The sequence below is a fragment of the Hydra vulgaris genome, chromosome 06 (assembly GCF_038396675.1).
Source record: "Hydra vulgaris chromosome 06, alternate assembly HydraT2T_AEP".
NCBI classification, from domain to species: domain Eukaryota; kingdom Metazoa; phylum Cnidaria; class Hydrozoa; order Anthoathecata; family Hydridae; genus Hydra; species Hydra vulgaris.
In genome coordinates this window covers 45,231,945-45,259,125 of record NC_088925.1, presented here as the reverse complement: position 1 = coordinate 45,259,125, position 27,181 = coordinate 45,231,945, and the positions used below count along the sequence as shown (strand labels likewise).

Genomic DNA, 27,181 nt, shown 5'->3' with positions numbered 1-27,181 from the left:
TGTAAGTCGTAATATTAGGCAAATGCTTGGTTTTATGGCATTGGATAGCAACAAATACATAACTGCAAACAAAAATATAACTTGTATTAAAAATTACTTTAAGCTAATTTTTGATAAACTTCAATTTATTCAAATACTTAAGGCTTTATTCAAATAATTAAGGCGTTATTAGAATAATTAAGGATTCATTTTTATATATGAACGGAACCGAGAGAACCCTTTTGATGAAACATTCCTGCAACTTTTTTTTGTTGTCTACCGGAAATTCGGGTCAAATGAATCCTGAAACAGTAGGAATTTTTTTGGCCTTAATTACGGCAACCAAAATAAATACATTGTAATAACGATTGATTAAAAGGGTTCTTTCGGTTCTGTTTTACTTTAAAAAAAGAATCCTGATTAATAGCGGCGTTTTGAAACATGACAGAGGAAAGCTAAGCATTTGAAACATTGTTATAGCCGTGATTGCTTTTCTATAAAGGCAATTTTTTTTTTTAAAGAAATCATATATGCATATTAGTATACTATAAATTTAAGTTTAGTATTTTTTATATAATGAAACGGAATTTTTTACCACTTTTTAGAATATTACGGGCGAACCCTGGGCAACATAGAATACCCCCTAGATCTGCCCCTGGTACTGATATTTTGATACTTATTTACCAATACTAAATTAAGATGCAAATTGAAAGTAACCCACCAGTAGTAAAGTGTGCCGAACAAACATAAATATTACAAAATTTTAGTAAACCATTGCTTGCTACATGCAATACTATCTACAGCACGATTTATCGTATTTAACCACTTTCTTTTAAGTACTTCATTTTTAGGAATACTTAAGTTTTTATTTTTTTATTTATTTTGTTAGTGCAGCCTACTGCACAACAACTTTTTAGGATTTAAAAAAAAAAAAAAACACAACAAACCGCTACTGATTTTTTAGTTTGTTTTCCCCCATTTCAAGTTGGTTAATTTTAAAACGATGCTTTTTAATACAGTGTGACGTCAGGCCGACTGGATGTATTAATCATATAAATAATAATTTTATGAATAAGCCTTGCTATAGAATATGACATAGTATAAATATAACGTTATTCTATAAATAATTTTTACATAATATTTTAGTGTAATTTTTTAAACTTCAACAGCGAATTAGAGCACTTTTTGTTGATTTTCAGACCTATGTTTTTATACGATTCTTAATCAGCATAAAATTCTCTATCAGCAATAATCAGCAATAAAAAAATATCAATAATAATCAGCAATAAAAAAAAAAAAAGGGGGGGGGGAAGAAACTGCAGTAGCGCCTATTGTTTATAACTTACTATATCAATGCAATTATATTAAACATGAATAGGAATTACCAATTAAATTGCTTTATATGTAACTTAATAAGAACCAATAAGTAATATTTAACTTAGCTTGATGTTTATTAATTGGAAATTTCATTTACACAAACTTTTTTTTTTTGTTTATATTTTTGTGGAAATTGTGTAATTTCATTTTTGTAAGAAATTATTATTTGCTATTCAATTACTTTTTTATTCAATTAAAGTATTCGTGGCTTGAATTAATTTAGTTTTTTTTTTTTTTTTTTTTAGTTGATACAAATAAAATATTTTGTTTTCTTTTTTAAATTAATACAAATAAAATAAGTTTCTAAACAAAATAATTAAAATTGACATTTTATATTGTGATATATTTTATAAAATTCTTTCTTATTTATCATTATTTGATATTATAATAAATATCCCATCACTATTTTATGATATTAATTTATTAAAGTGGTACAAACTTTTTAGATTTAAATTTATCAAACGTTTTATGAAAGTATTTTGTTTGCTGAAAAGGTTGTTGTTTCGTAATGGCATTGTATGAAAACATTAGTGCTCAACTTCAAGAAATAGAAATTTTGGAATCAATGTTTCCAGCTGAAAATGAACTATACTGGCACAATAAAACTCTATATTTAAATGCTAAGCAGTTTTTACTTGATGGTCCGCTAACTTTAGATAATCAAATTGGTGTTAACCTAAAGTTTCTTTGCTTTGAAATTAATTTTAATGTTATTGTTAAAATTGAAAACAATGAAATAGAAAAAAGTAAAGATAAAACATACTTTTTAAAATTAAATGTTACATTTCCAAGTTTATACCCTAAAGAACAATATCCAGAAGTATTTCTTACTTCAAATGATTTGCCACGCAACAAACAGACTGCACTTAGTCTAAGCATGAATAATTTTATTGCAAGTCTTGATCTTGGCTCAATGATGATCCTTGAAATAGTACTTTGGCTGCAGAATAATGCTCATGAATATTATGCGGACCTTTTAAGTCCACAATGCCTGAAAGCAAAAATTTCTGAAAGTAAAAGTGAACAGTTTATGTGCTTATACATGCATCATATTTATAATAAAGAAAAACGTAAAAACATTTGCTATTGGGCTGAAGAGCTGCTGTTAACTGGATTTTTACTGCCAGGAAAACCTGGCGTTGTTTACGTAGAAGGCGCAACATATGATATCGAAGAGTACTTTGAACGTTTGCGCAAATTAAGTTGGAAAAAAATGACTTGTAAACTTAAAGATGTTTGTGAAAAAAGGAAGTTCAATGAATTTCAAGAGCTTTCATTTGGATCTAATAGCTCTAAAAACTATCATAATGATATGGGAAAATTTTTCACATTTTTAAAAGATAATAATATAGGTTATTTATTTAAATGTCTTTTTGGGGTTGAAAGTTAATTTTCTTGAATTAAATATATATGTTAAAAATATTAGTGTCCTAATATTTCTCTCTGATATCTTTATCTCTAAAAAGCATCTGATGAAAATATTTATTAATTTACCAATCTAATATTTGTCATTAAAAGATTTCAGAAGATTAAAGCATTGTAAACCATAAAAAAAATTTTCTTTTAAATTTAAACAAACACAAAAGCTATTGAAAGCATTCAAAATTTGAATAGATTTCATGCATATTTAATCTGATTTAATCAAATGAATATTATTTATTACAGAATGAATTATTTAGTCTTGCAATTGCTTTCAAACAGTTTTATGTTTGAGTTTGAAAGAAGTGAGCTAAAAATCAAAATCATGATTTTTAGTTCTAGCTTTATGATGTAATTCTGTGACATTAAAATTTTTATATTGTTAAATTCTTCATTATGCAAGTTGCTGGGTGAGTTAATTTATTTGAAAAAAGCATTTGATAAATTAATTGTTAAATCAAAAGTCATAAAAATAGTTATGCATTTAATTTAATATTATTGATTTTTGATTTTGTAATTTTTTAAATATATTTTTCAAGTTTATATCCACTCATGTAAGAATGTATAAGACAGTTATGTATATATATAAATATATATATATATATATATATATATATATATATATATATATATATATATATATATATATATATATATATATATATATATATATATATATATATATAACAAATTGTTTTTTACATTTTTGCTGTAAGCAGAGTGTTTAAGGTAAAATTGAGAAACTTACCTTTAACACTCTGCAAAAAACTTTTTTATTAAATACTAAAAATTTGTTTTTGTTAAATTTGAAGCATTTCATAAAAAAACATCTGAAAAATATTACTTATTTTTTGTTTATGCATAATTTCACACAAACACATTCAAAGTATTATTTTTATTTTAAAAAACTTCTTTTACATATTGTTTTTAATTAAATATCTTTTATAATTTCATTATATTAAAACAATAAAATACAACAATTATATATCACAAATGGGTTCTAGATTTTGCAATAAATTTTTCTCACTAATAAAACTGTTACTAATTGAAGGTGTACAAATTTCATTTCAACTTATTCTCTATCAAAGTTATCACTCACACTGAATATGATTAAATATTTATATAAAGTAAATGATTTATTAGCATCTATTCAAACTAAAATAAGAAAGTGTACTTTAAAATAATAAATACAGAAAAAAATTTTAAATTTATTGACCAGTTATTATTATTATTATTATTATTATTTCTTAAATATTTTTTTTTTGTTATTAATGTAATAATAATAATAACAATAATAATAATAACAATAATAGTTATAATGATAATAATAGTAATAATTATAATAGTAATAACAATAATCTTGTTGTTTTTATTGAATAAATTGTTATTGTATATATACATACATTAAGGATGATCAGAATCACTATACAACTGTTACCCTCTAATCCAATACAACCTGCCCTAGGATGCCTCATAGGATTCACTTTTTTAGGCTAGGAGAAGGTAACTCTGACTTAAAAAATCACTGCCTTGGAGCTCATGGTCCAAGGCAGGGATGTTGAGTCTCAATAAAAACACTTATCTTGGGCAGACATTAACTGCATAGAAAGTGTCCTTGGCAAAGATTTAGAGGTTACTTGAAAAGTTCTGTTGACAAGCCTCACACCCAATCTTTATTTATGAGGTGTAAACCTATATTGCATTGTTTCCTGCCTAGAATTACAAAAGCTGGGTGTTTGGTTGTGCCTCCTTGTTAGTGGCTATGCAGTTCTTCCTGGTATCTCCTAATAAGGATACAGCTCTAAAGCTCTATTTAATTGTTATAATGCCAGTTGGTAGTAAGGTCTCTTAAACTTTGTGGTAGCTCTCAGAGAGGTTAATTCCATCTACATGCTTTAATAAAATATCAGAGTATTAACAGTGCAATGTTGCACATGGATAATCTCTTGATACTGCTCTTAATGTGCATTTTTAAGGCTACACTAGGAACTCTTTGTTATAACTTAGGGTTAACTAGTGGAACTGAGGCAACTACATAGTTCATTGGTATGATTGATTGATTGATACATAGTTCAATGATATGATTTTCTTTTAAATTTAAGAATAACCAAAATAGCTATAAAAAAAAATTAAAAAAATCATCAGCACAACCTTTTAATCAATCTTTTATATATTTTGGTCTAACTTTTCATCCTTTGAATTTTACTCCTGCAAAATTCATCTTACTTGCTCTTTGTGTAACTAATTTGAATTCCAATGTTTGATCTTTGAATCTCAGTGTTGACTATTGTCCTTTGATTTGCTCCAATAGTTACATGCATTGCTTGTTTGTATATTTACATATCAATGGTCATATATTTAAATACCACCTATTTGTCATGAAATCAAGTTTAAATCCTCTTACTTTTCTTTTATGTGCCATCTTTTTTATTCTATCACCTTTCTCTTTTTTATTATTCTTTTTCATTAGATTACTCTCTTTTTTATATTATTTCTGATCAATTTACTTGAAATCGTTGTTATCCATCTTTATCATCATAATACTGTTATTAGTGACTTCAATACTCATAACAATAATTGGCTCTAGTATCACTGAACCTGCTGGCCCTAAATCTCAATACTTTTTTCTTTCTTATTCTCTTACTCAAATAGTTAACTTTGTGACTTGTTTTCCAGACAACCTTAATCATGTACCTTTTCTTGTTGATTTGTGTCTTATCTCCTAGCTTGTGCTCAGTTTTTCCTTATTTTTTATTGGGTAGTTTGAGCTAATTTATGATCTCACTAAAACTTTTATCTCATACTTTTTTAGGCTCACCCTTTCATTCCACTTCTTATTACTACCTTGTATGCAGACTGGGATCACTTTCATGATATTCTTTGTAATGGTCTTTGGCTGATGTCTTTTGTCTTTGTACTGGTAATTGCACCTCCTACATTATTTCCTGGATTTAGGTAGGGATTGCAGCATTTATTTCTTATCAGTTTTAAATCGAGCTTCATTTTACCATAATTATACAGATTGTGTAGAGCTTCATTCTTATATAGAGTTTCATTCTAATCTAATTATGCAATTATTATTCTAATTATGCAACTGGTATTTCTAATCATGATGATTTCTTATTCTCAAGAAAATTTCTCTTGAGATAAAGCATCTGTTTTTTTTCTTTAATATTTTTTGCCTCCCCAAGACCAAGAAGGTTAAAAATTAAAGTCAAGGAGGCTACTTTATTGTGATTACAACCCTCTCTCAACTCATTAACTACAAAACATAAATCTTGATGAACAAGGTCACTGTGTGAAGAAACAAGTTGAGCATGGTACTACCAAGAATGTGGTGTGGGTCAAACCATTTTTATAAGCTAAAAATAGATGCAAGTTTATTGTTAGAATTCAACACAGTCTTAGTTTACTAAATCTCATATTTTATTTCAAAATTTTCTCTAAACTATTTAATAAGCCCTTGCAGTATTAAATAGTTTAGAGAATCTTGCTTTCCCACCTGTTGTAAAATGGCATCTATGGTTCCAATTTTAAAAAAATTATCCAAACTATCATCCAATCAGTCTAGTTTTAGCATGGTCTTAGAATTTTTGATTAACAAACATATCACATTTTGAGTGTCATCGATACTCAAATATGGATTTTGACCTCTTGTGATTTGTTAAGTGTTATAACTAAATGGTTCTATTTTGCATTAAATGCAATGAGGCAAGGGCTATTGCTCTTGACAAATAAAGTCTGGCATGCTGGTCTTCTCCACAAGTTTGCTTCATATGGTGTATCGGAAAAGGTTTAAAGATTTTAAATTATTATTCTCTTCTAACCACATTATTTAAGTTGTCCTTAAAGGCCAACACTGTTTTTCATTTCCAGTAGCTTCCAGAGTTTTTCCAGAGTTACCATATAAGTACCCAGGAATCTTCCTGACTATCTTTCATCTAAGATGCCTTCATTTTTTGATGAAACAACTCTATACTCCAGTATTGACAAAAAATCATCACTTTTTGATTCCTTAGAACTGACAGTTTTTTTAAAGTATATCATGTTGGGTCTCAAAAGAAGTGAATTTATATAAAAATTTAAAAAATTATTATTTTGTAAAAAATAGATTTTTTTTTTTTTGTTAAGGTATGTCATTTTCTACACAGTAAAATCCAAATAAAATTTTTTTATAAAATTATAATTATTTTTAAATATTTTCACTTCTTTTGAGATCCAATAAGACTTGAAAAATTAAATTTTTTTTTTTTTTTTTGGAGTTAAGGGTCAGGTTGCAAAGTTCAAACTTGGTGACCCCCTAAACTCAAATAACAGTTTGGAAAAATTTAACTGAGTTGGTTGTGAGAACCAATAAAAAGTTTTAAGAATGGGGAAAATGAAAAGAAATTTTTCATTTTGTCCCAAACAAAGTTCAGGATTTTGAACAAAAAGTACAAAAAGTCAATATTTTTATACTAATACAATAATTAACAACTATTTTTTTAAGTCTTTGTTTTATCAAGAATTTACCTGTTGTTGTTAGATACTTTTTACCACTGGAACGTGTCAAAGTAAAACTGCTGGATTTTGAATCTGTTGATGGTGAAACATCTAAAATATTGACGATAAGCTAATTTCATTGACAATATCATAAGATTGATAACATTGCAGCATCATTAGATTGATTAAAAAAAGCTGTTTTGTTCTGACAATTGCAATATATAATTTCTGGTAGAGTACATAAAAAAGGTAAAAATAAAGTTTACAACAGGCTCAAACAAGAACTTGGTGCTAATATTGTTAGCATTGGTTGTGATGCAAATATTATGCACACTACACTTCAATCTGCTGTGGATAGTCTTCCAATTGAAATTGAAGCTCTTGTGAAAATATATAAGTATTTTCATCTAAACAGTTTGAGTAACTGGGGAAATTTGTGATTGTGGAGGTGTGGAATGTAGTAGAATAATCCAGCATGAAAGTACTAGATTTCTTTTTCTGTTGCTGGCAGTTGAAAGTTTTGTATATGTTTGAGGCACTGTAGTTATATTTATTTCTCAAGTAATCTTTTAAAGTGAAACAGGTAAGTTATATTTCTGGTTTGTGCATGGGCAGCTAAATATTTTAACAAAACTTTTGCAATTGCAACAGACATTATTTTGGAACTAAAAAATTAAAATCTAATCTTGAGGAATGAAAGAATAAAAAAATATTTTGGTGCTATTTCTTTGCTCTAAATTCCATCTCTTCCTTATTTATATAAAGACTTTCATGTAACCTAGTTACAGGGTGCCATATTTTTTGAAGCATAAAAAAACACTATTTCTCTCTCCCTCCTCACTCTCTGGTCATTTATTTCAGCATTTTGCATCACCCCCTCCCCCACTCCAGCACACTCTGAAACCTCTTTCTAACCCCCCAACCCCATACTTATTTTTATTTGGAATCTCCCAAATAATTCAAAGAACTTTTAAATTCTACACAGATAAAGTACACTTTAATAACTGACTTTTTGTATTATTGTAACCAGGTACTTTGATTATTTTTTTTTTAAATCTGAGGCAGCAGAGGTAATAGTAGAAAATATGAGAATCTAGCAGGGGTAATATAGGCATCAGTGTTCACAGCAAAATAAATTTTTAATCCTAAACCTTAGAGTCTTTATTGGGACTTTTCATTCCATATTGTTATTGTTATAAACAAAGTATTTACAGTTTTACTTTATTTTTAATTGTTATTAGTACTTCATTATTATTGTATTTATCTAATGCTGTTTTAGACATAATACTCGCCAATCTCGGAAAGGAGATGTTGTATTTACTGATGCAGGAAAAACACCTGGACTTACTATTTGGAGAGTTGAGGTATTATTAGACAATTATTTTGATTTATTTATGTATTATATAACTATATAAATAAACTTAGTTTGAAGGAATGTAAGATATTTTCCAAGTTGCCAAAATTTTTGATGAATATTTTACACAGGATTTTGGCTTAAAAAAAGTTGAGATAACTGAAGTACCCGTTTTCTACAATGGTGACTCATATGTTGTTTTAAAGGTAAAAATATTTTTTATTTTTCAAATATATTAAAATATCTTTTAATTTATATAATTAAAAAGTTAATATTATTACCATACTGTAAATGAAAAAACAAATTTTTTTTATTTTTTTACTAAAGCAAAAGTGTAATGATAATATATAACACTAAAAAAAAGGTTTAAAGCAAGAAGACAAAACAGCTATCAAATTAACAAACAAATAAAAATTAGCATATCAAATGTTTATCTTTTAACAAGATAACAAATGTTTATCTTTTAAACTAATATATATATATATATATATATATATATATATATATATATATATATATATATATATATATATATATATATATATATATATATATATATATATATATATATATATATATGTGTGTGTATATATATGTATAGACACACACACACACATTTCCTGATTCAATTATAATTTCAAGTGTAGTAATATTCAACCATTGTGATTTAATTACATTAATTACAATTTATTTATATATAAAACTAGCATTAGATGTTATTAAAAATTTAAAGTATTGAAACAAATGAAACAGATTCATTGAACTAATTTATTGCAAAATAGAGGCATTGAACATTGAATTTTGAGGACTTCCTTTCCTACTTTGTTTTGCTGTGGATTAATTTGCTTTGAGAAATTTGTTTTGTTTAAGTAAAAAGTAAATTTTTCTTTGCATTTTTGGACTTTTTTTTTTTAAGGAACCAAGGTTAATTGATTAAATTCATATTTTTAGTGTGAAGGAAAATCACCTCCATACAGCTGCCATATTCATTTTTGGCTCGGAAAGAAAACTTCACAAGTAACGTTTTTTGTTATAACTTCATTTATTTTTTAATACTTATTTTATTGTTGTTATAACCTAACTTTTTTAATTATTGATTAAATATAATTTATGTTATGCATTTTTTAAATTATATTATAATCTTTTACAATTTTCCTTATTTTTACTTTTATTTATAAATATTGTTATTTAATATTTGTTTATCATATTTTTACAATTAATTACCAAATACTTTATGACATCCCAAATATTTAAAATGAACTATTGATAAAGCAGAGCCTTAACCGCTGGGGAGGGGGAGGGGGTCCAGGAGACTTCCCCCCACCCCTCCCTCCCTCCCACAATAATTTTTTTAAAAATATTTTTATATAAGAAACCTTTTGTAAAACATATAGAATGACTTTATTTCTATAGCATTTATTTTCTTGAAATAAACTGAAAACCTTACATTTTTTAAATACTGCATTTTATTGCAAAAAATGAAGTATTATGAAGTATATTAAAACTAATTTAAAAAGGTTTGTTTTAGTTATTATAAGTTATTATAAGTTATTATTTTTTCTTGATCATAACTCTCTCCCCCCCCCTCTTTTTTTTTTTTTTTTTATTGAAGAAACCCTCTCTTCCCGCCCCCCCCCCCCCTCCAATATCAAAATTGTGGTTACAGCTCTGGATAAAGTCATGTTAATACCAGTGAATAAATGTTTTGAATATTTTAAAATAAATTGTGAATTTCAACTAAAACAATTGCTAGGTTGTTTAAGTTAGATTAGTTTGTTTTTGTTTAATATATTTTTTTTTTTTACATATGCTTTTTTTTTTACATGTTGCTTTTAGGTATACAAAAAAACAAAAACTTTTAAACTTATTTTTCTTAACTGTTGATGTTTTCTAAATCTAGTGTTTGCACTGATATTGTTGATATTGTTGTTATTGCTGGTGTGGTGTGGAAATTAGGCTTATAACATTAGAACATGACACCGAGCAATCACCATTTTTCATTTTTAACATTAATTTATCTTTAATTTTTAACATTAATTGGACATATTTACTAATTTCATGAAAATACTTTTTTTCAATAAAAAGTCTCTTTCCAGATAAAATCCTGAATGCAATTGTTATTTATTCTTCATCATTTTCATAAGTTTTTTAACAGAAAAAAAAATTTACAATGGGACTTATATTTTTAAATATGTTATTTAAAAATATAAGTCCATTTGTAAATTTTTAAAAGCCACACTTTTTTTTTCAATTTCTTTTCTTGGATGCAGACAAATTAATATTTTTATTTTCAGTAATTTCTCACTTATCACTTATAGTTAATTAATTATTAATTTTATTAATATAAGCTTATAAAATTAAGTATAATTTAAGATATTATAAAATAGATGTTTTGTAATTGTTGCTAAGTTGTTTATGTTCTTCAGGATGAAGCTGGTACAGCAGCACTAAAATCAGTTGAGCTAGATGATTTGCTTGGAGGGAGTCCAACTCAATATAGAGAGGTTTTTTTATCATATAGAATTGATATTTTGTATATTTTATTTTAATATTATTGTTAATATATTTTTTTAATCAACTTTACTTAGATTCAACAACATGAAAGTAGAAAGTTTCTTTCTTATTTTCCTTTAGGCATTAAGTAAGTAATTTTATATATTGTTGTATTAGTGCTTATTTTCAAAAAGATGTTTTTTCATTGCGTACTAGTTGTGTTAGTTCTGGGTTCTAAGTTATTCCTAATAATTTATTTTAGAAAGTTGTTAAACTGAACCCAGTGCTTTGGCTTGTTTGCATTATTTGAAAATATTTTTTATTTTAATTAAAAAGAATAATTTTAATTTTTTTTTTTTTTATCATTATAAAAATAATTCATCGCAAGTTTGAGTAATTTTTTATTAAGGTATGAAGAAGGAGGAGTTAGATCTGGTTTTAAACACATTGAGACCAAAAAAATCAAAAGGCTAATGCAAATAAAGGGCCGTAAAAGACCACGAGTTTTTGAGGTACAATTTTTTGTTTTATATATAGGAATTAAATTACAATAAAAAGTAAATTTAAAAAGTTGTCCCAAAACAGCAGAATAAAAAGAAGCATAAAATAGTTAAGTATGATTTCTTTTCTTACTTTTTGACAACAGTATTCCATACAGGGATAAATAAGAGGTTTGTAGAGGTAGAGAATGGCTGTTTGGGGTTTGCTGGTGAATTAAACTTAAATTTTTTGGCCTTTTAATACTATAATTTTTTTATATGTGAATGGGGACATACTGTCTAAGTGTTCTACTTTACATCTTCTCAGATTTTGATAATTCGTGATGTAATGTAGAAGGTATAAGGGTGGAACCGGATTTAAGCAAGGGGAAACAAATTAATTTATGTCTTTAATCATTTAACTACTTTATTGTATTGTTTTGAAAAAAAAGAGTAGAGTAGAGTAAAATAGAGCAAGGAAACAGTTGACAGAAGACAAGAAAAGTTGAAGGTTGTATGAGTCAGGAAAACATGAAGATGGGAGAAATTTCAAAAGGCTTGAAGTGTGGGGAAAAAAATTACACAAAAGTTTTTAGAGCATGCAAGGACAGTTACAGTAAACGAATGAGACTTCGGTGAATGACGAATCAAAAAAGAATAAGTTTTAGTTGATGGAACTAGCGGTGATAACTCCTTTGAGCATTAGTCATGATAGTATTTGTAGAAAAGAGAAAGAAATGCAACTTTACAGAGAGCAGATCTAACTATGTTTACAACATGTTTTTGGACCTTGTCAAAAAGAGAAAGAACATCACTAGAAGAACCAGCTCAAATATGACAACAGTATTCCATACAGGAACGAATAAGAGATTTGTAGAGATAGAGAATGGAATCAGGAGAGAAAAAATTGCAAGCATGATAAAGGGAAGCAACCTTAGCAGATGATAATGGAACAATCGATTGTATATATAGTTTCCATGGAAAGTCAGTAGTTAACAATAATCCAAGAAGATGTAAAGAAGAGGACTCAATAAGAGGGTTGCCATTCATTACAATTAAAATGTCGACCTTATTGCAATAGTTGATAGTTTTATTTTTTATATTTAATCTAAAACCTTAGATTTAACTATCGAAAGTTTTAGATTTAAATCTGGATTAAGAATTTTAATTATCAATTTTAAATTAGAAATATACAGATTAAAACATTTTCAAAGTTAAACTTTGTGGATAGTTTTTGATTCAACATTAATCGAAAAATTTTAGGAAATAATCATATGAAATTTAAAAATATAAACAAAATTCAGATTTTAAAGCCTTTTTTTTACTTAAAGCAAAATTTTGATTTTACAGCAATGTTGGTTTTGTGTACAGAAAAGCTTTTTGATTTTTATTACTAATGATCCATTTAAATGTTGTTCATTTACTAAACGGCTTTTCATAGTAACTAAATCAAGTGTTTTTGGTTATTTAATTTTTTTGTTAATTGTTTTTGGTTTACATAAACTTTTATAAACAACTTTAATGAGCAGTTGTTGTATTAAGTGGGTGTTAAAAGTTTTTTTTTTTTTTTGCATATAATAGCGAGGAGTGATTTTTAGCTATGCTGATCTTTGTTTGATTTAGAAAAATATCAAGTTTTCAAAAACCTTAGAGTAAATTTTATCAGTTGTTTCTTTGAGGCTTTTGTGAGTTCAGCATTTTTGATTTATTAAATTTAGTAAATTAGTAGTAAAATGATCCTCTTTTGGTTTAGGCTGTACAGACTTGCTGCCTTTTCAGTCCTACTTGTTATTTTAAAAAGATTTATTATATTTCAAAACTTGATTTGATGGCCTACGATACGTTCTTTTACTATAAGCTCTGTATGCCTTAAAACAAAATTAAAAAATTAAAAAAATTATGCAGGGCACCTCATGTGGTTAATACATGCAATAAATGAAAGCATGCAAAAAGTTGAAAACAAACAATATCTTAAATAATGATCTTTCTAATAAACTTACTTCTAAAGTGGCTTTATTTGCTGAAGACGCAACTATATATTCCAGTCCTTATTTGCTGAAGTCACAACTATATACTCCAGTCTTTATTTGCTGAAGACACTATTATACTTCAGACTTGACAAAAAGTCGTCTCTTTAGGATTGCTTAGAGTAGACAGTCTTACTTGAATGTGGTCTTTCTTCTGTAACATCTTGTGGCTTGCAGTGGCTGTTCAATATTTTTTTTAACTTCTGACTTCATCTCTTTCTCTGTAAATCTTCTATATTTTTCTCTATAAGTTTTTTATTTTATTTACTGTTATCATATATTATTCTTTTGTAGAATACTTTTATCATATGTTACTGCTTCTTTTAATGAGATTCTCTCTCTTTTTTGACAAGATCCATAAATATTGTTTCAGCTACCAAGCTTGAGCCTCTGTCCCATTGGTGTATAGTTGTACCTGTCTATAAATACTCACAGCAAGTTAAGCATGTTTCATCAACTAAAACTCTAACTCACCTGACTCGTCGTTTAGCAAAGTTGCATTACTGTTAATATTCCTTCATGCTCCAAAAATTCTGATTTGTCAAACTTCTGATTTCTGAACTGAATTCAGTGAAGCCATAGAGCAAACACTACATTGTTTTTATGCACTCAACCATACATGTAATTTGAGCAGGGGGGGGGGGCTTTTTTAAAATGAAAATAATATTGCAGCAGATTATACATATAATCAGGCAATTGTATGTATTACATAATAGTTCAAATATATCTAGGCCATCAAATGAAGCACATCGTTAAAGTTATTTGAACCAAATTTTGTTATTGTTTTTTTGATTAAAAAAACTGTAAAGTCTATAAAGTAAATGCTTTACAGACTTGTTGTCTTCTTCCTCATTGTAAAATATGTTTTTGTCTTTTTATTTTGAATAAAAAAGTAAGCAATACCAATAAAATATTGTATTCTATATTATTATAAAGTTTTATCCATTTCTTATATCTGTATAAAAATACAATCATAAGAAACATAGTAATCTTCAAACTTCAAATTTAATAATACGGCATTCCTTGTTATTAAATATAATAACACGGCATTCCTTGTTATTAAATATAATAACACGGCATTCCTTGTTATTAAATATAATAAGGGGTCGTCCATAAAGTATGTATATTTTTTTTTTGTCCACCCCCACCCCCCAACCGCCCTGGATTTTGCAAGACGCTTTTTTGAGTACCCTCCACCTCCCTAAAAGTACCTACGCTTTTAACCTATTTATCTAACATTTTATGATATTTTTTTTAATTTAGTGTCTCCTTTCTTTTATAATTGACCCACTGCCCTCCCATCTCATATACGCCATTTGCAGACCCCCTCTTGTCCTCCGAGCGTATGTACTTTATGGACAATCCCTAACATGGTATTCCTTGTTATTAAATATAATAACACGGCATTCTTTGTTATTAAATTTGAAGTGTCTCTTGTTATTAAATTTGAAGTGTCAAAAAATTTGTAAAGTCTGCCGGCAGACTTTTTAAATTTTTTGACACAAAAAGAGAAGTATTTTGCCCTTAGTAAAAGGAAACATTATATTTCCAACAAGGTTTTCTACCAACATTATTAAAGTAGAAATGATTTCAAAAAACATTTAAAGACTAATAAATAACTAACCTTTCTGGAAATGGCAGTATAAATATTTTATGATAGAAGTTGATTTAAATAAATAATTTAAACACTAAATTTTTGATTAAAACTTTGAAATGCCAAATTTGCTTCCTGCCACTATATATAGCCCAGTCATCAGATACTGAGTCTATTCTCTTATATACGTTAGGTGTATCAGGGTACCCAGGGTGTTTTATAATCCACCCTAACCTATGGTTTTCATTTTTTATTTTTTATAAAAGATAGTTGTAAAAGATAATATTTTGAAAATGTATTGAACTTTTAACTATCTTTGGTTAAATAATAAAAAAAGTTATTTTTTTTATAATTTTTACTTATTTTTAACAATTTTTATTAGTTATTTATTTTTAACAGCTTTATACATTTTAATTTTATAAAAGTTGATTTTTTTAAACAATTAAATTAATAGGCACTTAATTATACCACATCAAATTAAAAAAATTAAAATTAAAAAGCTAATTTTTTACTGTATTCAACACCCTAAGACCGACAAAGCTGCTATAGTTGCGTAGGCCCCTTTAGTTTTGAAAACCAGCTATGATAATTTACATTGGATATCCAGACTCCAGAACTTGACCAAAAACTACCTGACCACATCTATTACAAACAATTATTTTAAATAAACTAATGATGAGTTTGTACTATTAATATACTAATCACAGATTCACAAAATTGTTAATGCTTTGAAACAAAATATTTTGTGTACATATTTTTTTTTTTTTTAACTATTTTTGTAACAACTTTGTTATTAGGTTCCTTGCCATTGTGATTCTTTAAATCATGGAGATGTTTTTATTTTGGACAATGGTGGTTGTATCTGGGTTTGGTGCGGTAAAGAAAGTTCAGAAGCTGAAAAGCGAAAGGTAATAAACTTTTGATGTTGATTTTGTAATATCTAAAATTAGATATACATTTTAAGTTAATTATTGGAAATATTTTAGGGAATGGAGGTTGCTCAAGCCTTAAGAGACGAAGGTAGAGCAGGAACTGGTATTTCTGCAAATGATACACGAATTATAGTTGTTGGTAAATGTTTTATTTGAAATTCATACTTTGCAAATAGACTTATTTATATTTATATGAACTTTACTTATATATATAAATTTTATATTATGTATTATGCATAAATGTATTTTTTATGTATATTTAAAAAAAAAATCTATAATTTTTTTTAAAAATATGCAGTCTTCTCTGTTAAAAATTTAATGCAAGCGTATGAAAATCAAATGGGTCGGATCATTTAGGTCATTTTTAAAATAAAATAAAGGTCAATTTTTAAAATTGTGCACGATTTTACAAATTTATCTTTATTTACTATTTAAATCAGAATATTAAAAACATAAAATAATTAAAAACAGTGAAAAAAATGCTTTGCATAAATTCTAATTGAAATAGTTTTTAAAAAATGGCAAAACAACAAAAAAATAAAAACAAAAAAAAAAGTTTTATATAAATATTAAGAAAAATAATTAAAATAAAAACAAAGAGGCGTTTTATTTAAATTCTAAATAAAATAATTTAAAAAATAACATCAATATTAATGTATTGTTTAAGTTCTAAATTAAAATTATTCAAATAAAAAGGAAGAAAAAAAAATTATTCAAATTCCAAATAAAATAATTACATTAAAAGCAGTAAAACAAACATTTTATTTAAGGTCATTTTTATTTTTTATTAAAAATTAAGCATTTTATTTTAATACTTAAAATTATGAAAAATAATATTCATACATAAAAGTTTTCATGATTTTTTGTAAAAGTATTTTATCCCAAAAAAGATTGCAATTAAAAAAAAGAAGCTTTTATTTTTTTGGCAAGTGCTTTTTTGAGCGCTCTGCAAAAAAGTTTTTGTGGGCATGTGGGTGAGTACTAAAAGGCTTAAACGCAAAAGCGCTGACCAAAGGGAGAAGACTCAGTATGTATGACTTAAATATTTTGTATAAAAATTTATATAAATATTCTATGATTTTTAAGAATCATTGAACAAAAAATGTTTTTAATTTTTTAATTAAATAAGTTATCAATTAATATTACATAGTTATAAGCTTATATAATAATACAAACTAGTAATAAATAAACAAAAACTGAAATAAAATTTAAAAACCAACTAAATTTGACGTCTGGAAAATATAAAATTTTCCAGATGTCAATTTTCCAGACAAATTTATTTTAAGCCATTCTATTTTAATAAACATTATTTGCTCATTTAAAATAAAATAATGTATATTAAATTGTTTATGAAGCTATTAAATTTGCTAAATAGTTTTAAATTCACAAAAGAAGATCTTAGTGGGTTTGTCAATTTTGAAATTCGTATCTTGATAAATAAAAAATGTTTAGTAACAGCTCAATTAACTTTACTTTTCAACAAGGTCTTAATATTTAGAAAAAAAAGTTTTTTAAAAGTAGGTCAGCCTGGTACTTAAAAGAAGCGAAATATATAAATTTTAAAAATTATAATCTATTTTATTTTATTTTTTATGTTATTCACCTCCCCAAGGCCGAGAAGGCCTCTACAGACGAGGAAGCTTTTTAATTTTGGTTATAAAATTTTATATATTTTATAAAAAATGTTGCAAATTTTTTTTAATTCAAAACTTGTCAAAATGCACTTTTTATTTTTAGATTTATTTTCTATTTTTAGTTGTGGTTTTATTTTTATTTTTTTTTATTTTTTAAAAAACTATAATTTTTATATCTAAATTTTATATATAAGTTTTTATATATTTTAAATATAGAAATTAAATCTAAAATAATTAATGCAGTTTAATAATACTAATTAATAATTAATGTAATTATTTTTGAAATTTTCTTATAGTTTTACTTCTTTTGACCCAACATGACATACTTTTGAAAAACTTTTTTTTTTTTAAATAATAGGGAACCTTAAAAAAATAAAGTTAATTGAACTGTCACTATGTATAGATAGATAAATAATTTTTTTGAAATTTGCAATGAGAAAAATTGACACTTATTTAGATGATGACCCTTCTATGCACCCTGCAAAAGCAAGTAAAAATGACCCTTTGGCATTATTTTTTGAGCACTTGGGTTCATTTGGACATATTAAACCATCAGGTGGTAAAAGTTCAGATGAATTAGTTGAAAGAGAGAAGATGAAGTTCATCACTTTGCATAGGTTTTTTTTTTTAATTGTTAAAGATTTGTATTTTTATTTGAACAAAATTATAGTAAAAATTTTTATTTATTTTTAGAGTAAAAATTACTGATTCAGCTGGTAATGGTATGCATGGGCAGTTGCGCGTGATTGAAGAAGCCACTGGAGATTTGAAATACAGCATGCTTGATAATGATGATACCTTTGTTTTGGATAATGGAGGCATAAGCTTGTGGGTCTGGGTAGGAAAAAATTCAAGCAATGAAGAAAAGCTTCAAGGTATGAAGGTAGCTGTGAACTTTTTGCGAAGCAAAGGATATCCTGATTACACACAAGTGGTTATGGTTAAACAAGGTTCAGAGACACCAGCTTTTAAGCAATGCTTCATTGATTGGCCAATCAAACCGCTAGATCCGCAGCAAGTGACATTTGTTTCCGGCAGAGGAATAGGTAAAGTATTGTAAATAATTTTATCAAATTTTGAAAATTGTGAGTGTGTATATATATATATATATGTATATATATATGTATATATATATGTATATATATATGTATATATATATGTGTATATATATATATATATATATATATATATATATATATATATATATATATATATATATATATATATATATATATCGTCAGCCAAGAATCAGGAGGCTGTATGTTTATGCGTTACTTAGAAAACTGAGTTTTAGATTTTAACATGCAAAGACTTTCTGCCAAAAATTCATACTAATTATTTTAATATTTCCTAAAGTAAATTTAGCGGACACACATTCCACTTGATAAATATTTATTGATAATAAACAGAAAAAGAACAAAATGTGGACATACAACATCTTGGTCAGGAGCTAATCTAATTCAACTAGTAAAGGGGAAGGGTGGGAGGCAATTCTTAGGTTTTTTCAATTTGGTGGATACAGACCATCTAGGAAAAAAAGAGAAGGGCGATTTTTTAATTTGATGGATCCAGACTATCTAGTATAGTGGAGGAAGAAGGGGGGTGCTAGGATTGTCAGGGTTGAATCATAACACTTTTTTAGTTAATTTTTTAGAATATTAGTTTTACACCAAATTATATTAGTCTTAGGGATCGTCCATAAAGTACATATGCTCAGATGGGGAGAGGGGGTCTGCAAATGACGTATATGAGACACTAAATTATAAAAAAATTACATAAAATGTTGGGTCAATAGGTTAAAAGCAAATGTATTTTTAGGGAGTTGGGGGTACTACAAGAAAACATGTAACATAATGCAGGGGGTGAGGAGGGCCCAAATAAAAGCATACGTACTTTATGAACAACCCTTTGCATTATGTCATATATTGATATATAAAAGTTTCTTATGATTTTTAAATAGCCTTTCTAATTCACTTCAGTTTTCAAATATGCTTTGTTAAATTTATAAAATTACAAAAAAATTCCTTTCGAAGTATCTTAGGGAAAGGGGGTGGCAATTACCCTATTGCAACCTCCTACCCCCTATAGATCTGCCCTTAGTCTTGGTTCTCAACTGATAATATGTCAATCACACACAATCGACTAGTAATATTCACACACAGTGTGTGTGTGTGTGTGTGTGTGTGTGTGTGTGTGTGTGTGTGTGTGTGTGTGTGTGTGTGTGTGTGTGTGTGTGTGTGTGAATTTAGAGAATTAGAATTTAACAACACTTATGTTATAAAATTATATAATTTAGTTCTCTGAATTCACACACACACTAACACACAAATAAAAAGAAAGAGCTCTTCATGGTTCTGCTCCTAGGATAAAATGGAAAACTTTTTGAAAACACTTTCACAGTGTAGTACTTAAGTAAACTCATTCTGCAGTAAAGTTGTACAATGTAAAATGTAACAAGAAAACTGAATAACTATTGAAATTGAAATTTATTTATAACAAATAAAAATTTATTAACAAATAAAAATTTAACATATAAAAAAATAAAAATTTATTAACAAATAAAAATTTAACATATAAAAAAAAATTTTCAATATTCCAAAAAATATTATATAAAGCAAATATCTTCTGGTTCAATATTATGTATATATATGTATATCAGACGTGGAAAGGAAAGGCGTTCAATCGCATTCTATTCCTGACCACGCATTTTTTTTTTTTTTGCGACAACTTAACCACGGCTTTTTAGATTTTTGAAAACGTTTCAAAAACTCGCAAAATAATGTATAAGGTAATAAAGCAAGAAATTGCTTTTAATGATTGTATAGTATAAAAATTTTTTTTATTGAAATTATTGAAAGGTACAATATAGTTAACAAGTGCATTTTTTATGATGTAAATGTTTTTAAAACAACTTGTATTGTTAATTTTATAAACAACAACGAAAACGATTGTTTCAATAAACTTTTTGATGAAACCATAAATTTAATAGTCGAAAACATTGCAAAGTTATTTTTTTGTTGTTGTTATGGGTTGTGTAAAAACATTTCATTAGAGAGTAAACTTTCTTTTTTGAAATATTTTTACACGCTAAACGCTTTTAAATAAAGTTTCAAAATGCTATTAAATAAATTATCAAACAATATCAAATAAAACTTTTATTTATTTCAAAAGTATTTTTGTTTCAACGACAAAAAATTTTTTTAAAACAATTTGTAATCTTAATTTATAAACAACGATGACTATCAATGTGTTTCAATAAACTTTTTATAAAAAACGCATTAAGTTAATATCATCGAAAACATTCCAAAGTCTTTTTTTTTTTGCTGTTTTGTAAACTTTCTAATTGAAGTTTTTTCTTATAAAATTTACAAATTTTAACGATAGTTATTAATAAAACATTATACCTTAATTAACAAAGAATATTATTAAAAAATTTATTTTATTTAAAAGTTTGTGTATTTTATTAAATGTTGGAATGCAATTTTATTATTTATTTTATAAACAAGGAAGTTTCGCTTCCTTTTCCTTACTTATTTTAGACCAGAAATTAAAAAATAAAAAACCCACGAAACTAATATTATCAGGGGTTATGAAAAGCAGATCCACTTCCTCGCCATACATTGTTTTTACACTATCAATTTATCCCATAAAAGTTTAACTAAAATATTTTGATGCAACTAATATATGCTATTCCTAACCCTATTTAAAAAAGAAAAGAATAAATTTTTAAGATTGATAAACCAAAATAATAGTTAAGTATATAATGCTAATTTGAAAATTAAAAAACTTTCTAAAGAAAAGTTCATATTTAAATACTCGAACTCGAAACTCACACCAACCATAGCGCTTGCATTAAATATCATCTTTGATTAGTCTTAATTGTGTAAATTAAAATACTCAAAATTTTATCATTTACAATTTGTTTAGTTTAGGCATATAATTTGTACTAAAGTTTGCTATTAATTAACAGATGTAAAAAACATTAGAAAAGATTAAAGTTTTAAAGTTATTCAACCTTAACGTAAATATAAACATAATTAAAAATAACTTTCTAATAGAGTTTTAGTTTTCTTTGGGTTAGATTAGTTGAGTATTATTTTTATTTTTTAATTTCTTTTTAAGATTTCTTTTGCTTTTTATAGTTTAGCTTGTTTATAATTTTCTTTCATTTGTCGGTTTTTTTCAGTGCGTTTTCAAATAACTAAAAACCTGTGGTCAAGCTTTCACAAAAAATAATAGTGTGTGTGGTCAGGAATAGAGTGCGATCGCACACCTTACCTGTCCACGTCTGATATATATATATATATATATATATATATATATATATATATATATATATATATATATATATATATATATATATATATATATATATATATATATATATATATATATATATATATATATATATATATATATATATATATATACATATATATATACATATATATATATATACATATATATATACATATATATATATACATATATATATATACATATATATATATATATATATATATATATATATATATATATATATATATATATATATATAGAGAGAGAGAGAGAGAGAGAGAGAGAGAGAGAGAGAGAGAGAGAGAGAGAGAGAGAGAGAGAGAGAGAGAGAGAAAGAGAGAGAGGAGGAGGAGATATATATATAGAGAAGATATATAGAGATATATATATGTAGAGAGATATGTTTACAAATTGCAGTTTGTGTGTGTTCACTGCAAATGCGGTAGTGGTGTAGTGGTAGAGCACTCGCTTCATAAGCGAGGGGTTCTGAGTTCGATCCCCACCACATCCCTGGTAGTATCGCACTCAACTTGTTACTCTGTGCAGCTGCCTTGTTCGTTAAGATTCGTGTTTTGGAGTTATAGAGTTGAGGGTTATAACCACAATTAAGTAGCATCCTCGTCTGTAGTGGCTTTCTGGGCCAAAATTCATAGAAAATATAAAACAGGATTTTGTTATTTTATAATCATTTTCACTATTGTATACCATTTTCCTAATAATAACATATTGTGAGCAAAAATGTTTCTTTATTTAGCAATTTAGCTTCTGCAATTCTTTATTATAATATAATAATATAATAAAGTCTATAACATTCATGTATAATTTTATAAGACAAAATTTAACTATGAATTTTTTTGAAAAAGTTTTTGTAAATTCTTTTGAAATGTTTAGCTAAAAAAGTAATGTAGTAAAAAAATCTGGAATGTGTCATAAAAAAGCTGAAGTCATCTTAATGTTGCTTGTAAGTTATAAACTTGTTAGAGGTTCTGTGGTGCTCTGGGTTGTTCAAATAGTGTTGTAAATATCATTATGGTAACGGAATAGAAGAATTTAAAAATTGATTGTTGAAAAAGGAGATAAATTAGATGCAATTTATGACACATTGAAAGTAAAAAGGTTTCTTCTTGGATCATGTTTTTATTGTGTATTCCAAGTTAAAAGAATTTGATGACTCTTTAAAGTAACACAAATGCCCATAGGCTAATATTTAAAAGTTGCGTGTATATATTTGACATATTTAATTGTGGTATGTTACTGCTACAAAATGCTGCAGTTTAGAATTTTAGTTTTCTAATTTTAAAAATGTTCACAAAATCTTGAATTCATTATATTCTAAGGTTTTAGTTATGCATTTTTATTTTTATATTATTTTAAATGCAATTATATATATATATATATATATATATATATATATATATATATATATATATATATATATATATATATATATATATATATACTGCTTGATGGCTGCTACTGATGATATTTAATTGCTTGATTTCATTTTCACTATTAAAGTTATCTTTCTGTTCAATTAAATAGCTGATAGTCTCAATTATTCAAAATCTTTTCATTTGTTCATGTATTCTTTGAATATTGAAATTGAATTTATTAAGTCCATTATTTTTATATATATTGTATATATTATATACAATATATATGAAAATAATTTTTCTCTCTTTATGTTATGACTGATTTTCTATTTAAAAAAAATTTGTTATACCATTCTTTAATAATTTTTAAAAAAACAGGAATTTTTTGTAATTTCAATTTTTTTTTTTTGCTTTTTTATTTTGCATGCATTTAATATCTGTGTTGATCTAACTTCTGCCAATACCAAGAATACCTTTAATTGAAAATAATTCAGTTCAGTTTGTAGATTATATACAAATAAATGTGCTTGTATATAATATATTTTATATAGTTATATATAAATATATGTTTATGTATAATTATTTATATATATCTATATACTACGAAACATGAAAAAAATGTGTATAAATAAAAAACATTTAACACTTATTTTTTCAGCCAAAAGTATTCCTCAAATGGCTATTGATACATCAAAGTTGCATTTGCAGCAAAAGCGTCAAGAAGAAAAAATGATAGATGATGGTAGAGGTAAAGTTGACGTATGGAGAGTAGAAAATTTTAAATTAATACCTGTACCCAAAGAAGCTACTGGTGTATTTTTTGGCGGTGATTGCTATGTCATCTTGTACACATATGTAGTTGATCGAAAAGAATGTTACTTGATCTACTACTGGCTGGTAAAATTTTTCAGTCAAATAGGTTTTTAAATTTTGATAAACATAAAGATAATCTTTAAATTTTAGGAAATGATTATTTTAAGGTTATTTGTTTATTACCAAGGTTTAAAATTGTTAAATTTTGGGTGGTGGTGTAGGAAATATGTAATATTAAGGGTGTTTCAGCTATTATTTTGAGTAGTGGTGTAGGAGATGTGTAACGTTAAAGGTGGTTCTTATTTTTATGCATCTTTTAAATTTTTTAATGCAAAGGGATTAAAAAGTACACCTGATGAAAAAGGTACTGCAGCAGCTATGACTGTTAAAATGGATGAGAGCCTTGGCGGTGCTGCGGTTCAGGTTTGTTTGTTGTTGTTTTATTTTTGCTTAAGCTTTAAATATTGCTTTAAATGCAGTGGTTTTTTAATATTGCTTGTGGTTTTTTAATATTACTTTTGGTTTTTTAATATTGCTTGTGGTTTCTAGTTTTCTTTATTTCAATATGTTTTCAAATTTAAATGCATTGCACCTAAAGAAAAGTTTTGTTGTTAGAAATTTTATTGTTTGTTAAGGTTCGTGTTGTTCAAGGGAAAGAGCCACTTCATTTTTTGAAAATATTTAACAACAAAATGATTGTGTATAGAGTAAGTTTTTAGTTTAAATACTTGCTGTTTAAAAATTTTATGAAGAGAATTTGTTTTCACATTTTTGTCACATTTTATGTTATTTCAGGGTGTTTATTTTATGTTTTTTATGTTGTTATTCCAGGGTGGTAAGGCAAGTGGTTTTCGTGGGCATCAACAAGAGTTACAAGAAAGCGGTTTTCCTAGACTCTTTCAAGTTCGAGGGCAGACAATCAAAAAAGCATTAGAGGTAACGCTTTTTTTTTTAATCCCTCAAATAATTTAAAATCAGAAATTTTTAATTTTTTTTTTAATTTTCAGGTTGAACCTTGTGCAGCATCATTAAATTCAAATGATGTTTTTGTTTTGGTGTCCCAAAAAAATGGTTATCTTTGGTATGGTAAGGGCTGCATTGGAGATGAGAGAGAGTTGGCTAAAGAACTTGCTTTTCGTGTGGCACCACGTTACTCTAATGATTTTGTTGTAATCCCTGAAGGAAAAGAACCTAAAGAATTTTGGGATTTACTTGGTGGCATTGGAGAATATTCTAGTGGAAGTATTTTCCAGGTTACAAATTAGAGATTTTTTTTTTTACATATAAAAGTTGCATAAATTGTTGCGTAAATGTTGACAGTTTTAGATTTCTTTAGGAAGCCATCCCAGAATATCCTCCACGTTTATTCTTGTGTTCAACTGCAAGTGGAAAGTTTGAAGTAGAGGAACTCTTTAATTTTACACAAAACGATCTTGATGTAAATGACGTGATGATTCTTGATACACATGATACAGTCTTTATTTGGTTGGGTAATCAGTGCACAGAAACAGAAAGAAAACTTGCATCGAAAACTGCTATGGTATTTTTTTTTGTTGTTATTTTCTACAAAAAATTCAAAATGTTTATGTATTTATAATTATATAAGTTGTTATAAATTTACTATAGTTTTTAATTTACTATAGTTTTTAACTAAACTTGTGTAACTGTTGTGAGTTGAGTGCATTATATATTGCTTAAAATTAATCATTGAACAAGGATATAAGAAACGTCTTTATAAAGAAGTTAGCGTTTCTGAAACTTTTTGCTTTCATATAACTATTCATAACGAATGAAATGACAATGAAATCAAAAACTAGTTTTCATTATGACATGTAAATACTTATCTACAGACTACTCTAAGCAATATAATTGTTTATTCATTCTAAAATCTTTTTTTTTTCTTTTATCATCATTATTTAAGGACTATGTCAACACTGATCCTTCTGGTCGTGATCCTGAGAAGGTCCAAAAACTAGTAGTTAAACAGGGTTTTGAGCCGCTAAATTTTACAGGTTGTTTTCCGGCTTGGGACAGTACTGTTTTTTCAGTAAGTGGTTATTTGTTATATTTTATGTTATATTTTATTTATTACGCGCATGTTTCACTTTTTAATTTTATTTTTGTTAGCACGGAAAAAGCTACGAGAGGTTAAAGCAGGAACTTAATAACAAGTTTGCTGGGATCATAATGGTTGACGAGTACATCAAAGAGTTTTCGCTTGATCGAAAGCTTCCCCTGTCAGCTCTTCAAACTAACAACGTTCCAAATGGTGTCGACCCAAGAAGAAAAGAAGTAACTAATTACTTTTAACAATTATTAAAAAAAAAAATTTATTGTTCCGTTTATTTTATCGTCGAGTTAACTAATATTTTATTTGTCATTTGTTACACGTTTCTTTATTTATTTCACGGTACTTTATTCTACTGCGTTTAGTACTATTTAACACCAGAAGAGTTTCTTTCTACTTTTGGAATGACACTAGCTCAATACGATCAACTGCCGCAATGGAAAAAAGACGAAAAGAAGAAAAGTGTTAAACTATTCTGAATCACTTATTCAATATTTTTCTATAAAATGGGGAAAACAATTTATAATCAAGACAAAACGCGCGCAATAAAAATTTTTATTAGAGAAAAACGATTTATATAGAATGTTTTAGTAATATCCCATCTTTTTTTCTCGCTCTTTTTTGTCATTTAAAAATATTTGCAATAATAAAATTAGCAATACTTAGTTTATGTAAATATGTTATAATATGTTTTTATCAATGTATTTATTACTGTGCATTACAGTTGTACAAAGAATAGGTAGTCAAAATAATATTTATCATCGTCGTGTTTATATTTACAAAAAAAATATTTATCATCGTCGTGTTTATATTCTTTACAAAGAAAGTCAACCAGGTATATCTTGTTGTCGTTAACGA

At 26.4% G+C, this 27,181-nt stretch overlaps 2 protein-coding genes across 2 annotated transcripts; both read left to right on the top strand.

Moving 5' to 3' along the window:
* Positions 1 to 1,788: 1,788 nt before the first annotated feature.
* LOC100201566 (RWD domain-containing protein 2B) lies at positions 1,789 to 2,776 on the top strand. Its single transcript, XM_065800267.1, has one exon. The coding sequence runs from the start codon at positions 1,865 to 1,867 to the stop codon at positions 2,744 to 2,746; it is 882 nt and encodes a 293-aa protein (XP_065656339.1). The 5' UTR covers positions 1,789 to 1,864; the 3' UTR covers positions 2,747 to 2,776.
* Positions 2,777 to 3,014: 238 nt separating this feature from the next.
* Positions 3,015 to 27,084, top strand: LOC100197999 (advillin). Its single transcript, XM_065800266.1, has 20 exons — positions 3,015 to 3,185; positions 8,537 to 8,621; positions 8,743 to 8,817; positions 9,563 to 9,628; positions 11,038 to 11,115; positions 11,200 to 11,252; positions 11,514 to 11,616; positions 16,002 to 16,112; positions 16,191 to 16,275; positions 18,228 to 18,387; positions 18,464 to 18,816; positions 24,101 to 24,339; positions 24,592 to 24,678; positions 24,891 to 24,962; positions 25,087 to 25,191; positions 25,263 to 25,508; positions 25,592 to 25,795; positions 26,177 to 26,302; positions 26,383 to 26,547; positions 26,689 to 27,084. The coding sequence occupies exons 1-20, from the start codon at positions 3,172 to 3,174 to the stop codon at positions 26,800 to 26,802; spliced, it is 2,541 nt and encodes an 846-aa protein (XP_065656338.1). The 5' UTR covers positions 3,015 to 3,171; the 3' UTR covers positions 26,803 to 27,084.
* The last annotated feature ends 97 nt before the right edge of the window (positions 27,085 to 27,181 follow it).

Excerpts from the sequence above, each read along its gene's own strand:
- LOC100201566 (XM_065800267.1), top strand. The coding sequence starts at position 1,865 with ATGGCATTGTATGAAAACATTAGTGCTCAACTTCAAGAAATAGAAATT.
- LOC100197999 (XM_065800266.1), top strand. Across the intron at positions 8,622-8,742 it reads TTACTATTTGGAGAGTTGAG|GATTTTGGCTTAAAAAAAGT; the intron begins GTATTATTAGAC and ends TATTTTACACAG. Across the intron at positions 24,340-24,591 it reads ACTTGATCTACTACTGGCTG|GGATTAAAAAGTACACCTGA; the intron begins GTAAAATTTTTC and ends TTTAATGCAAAG.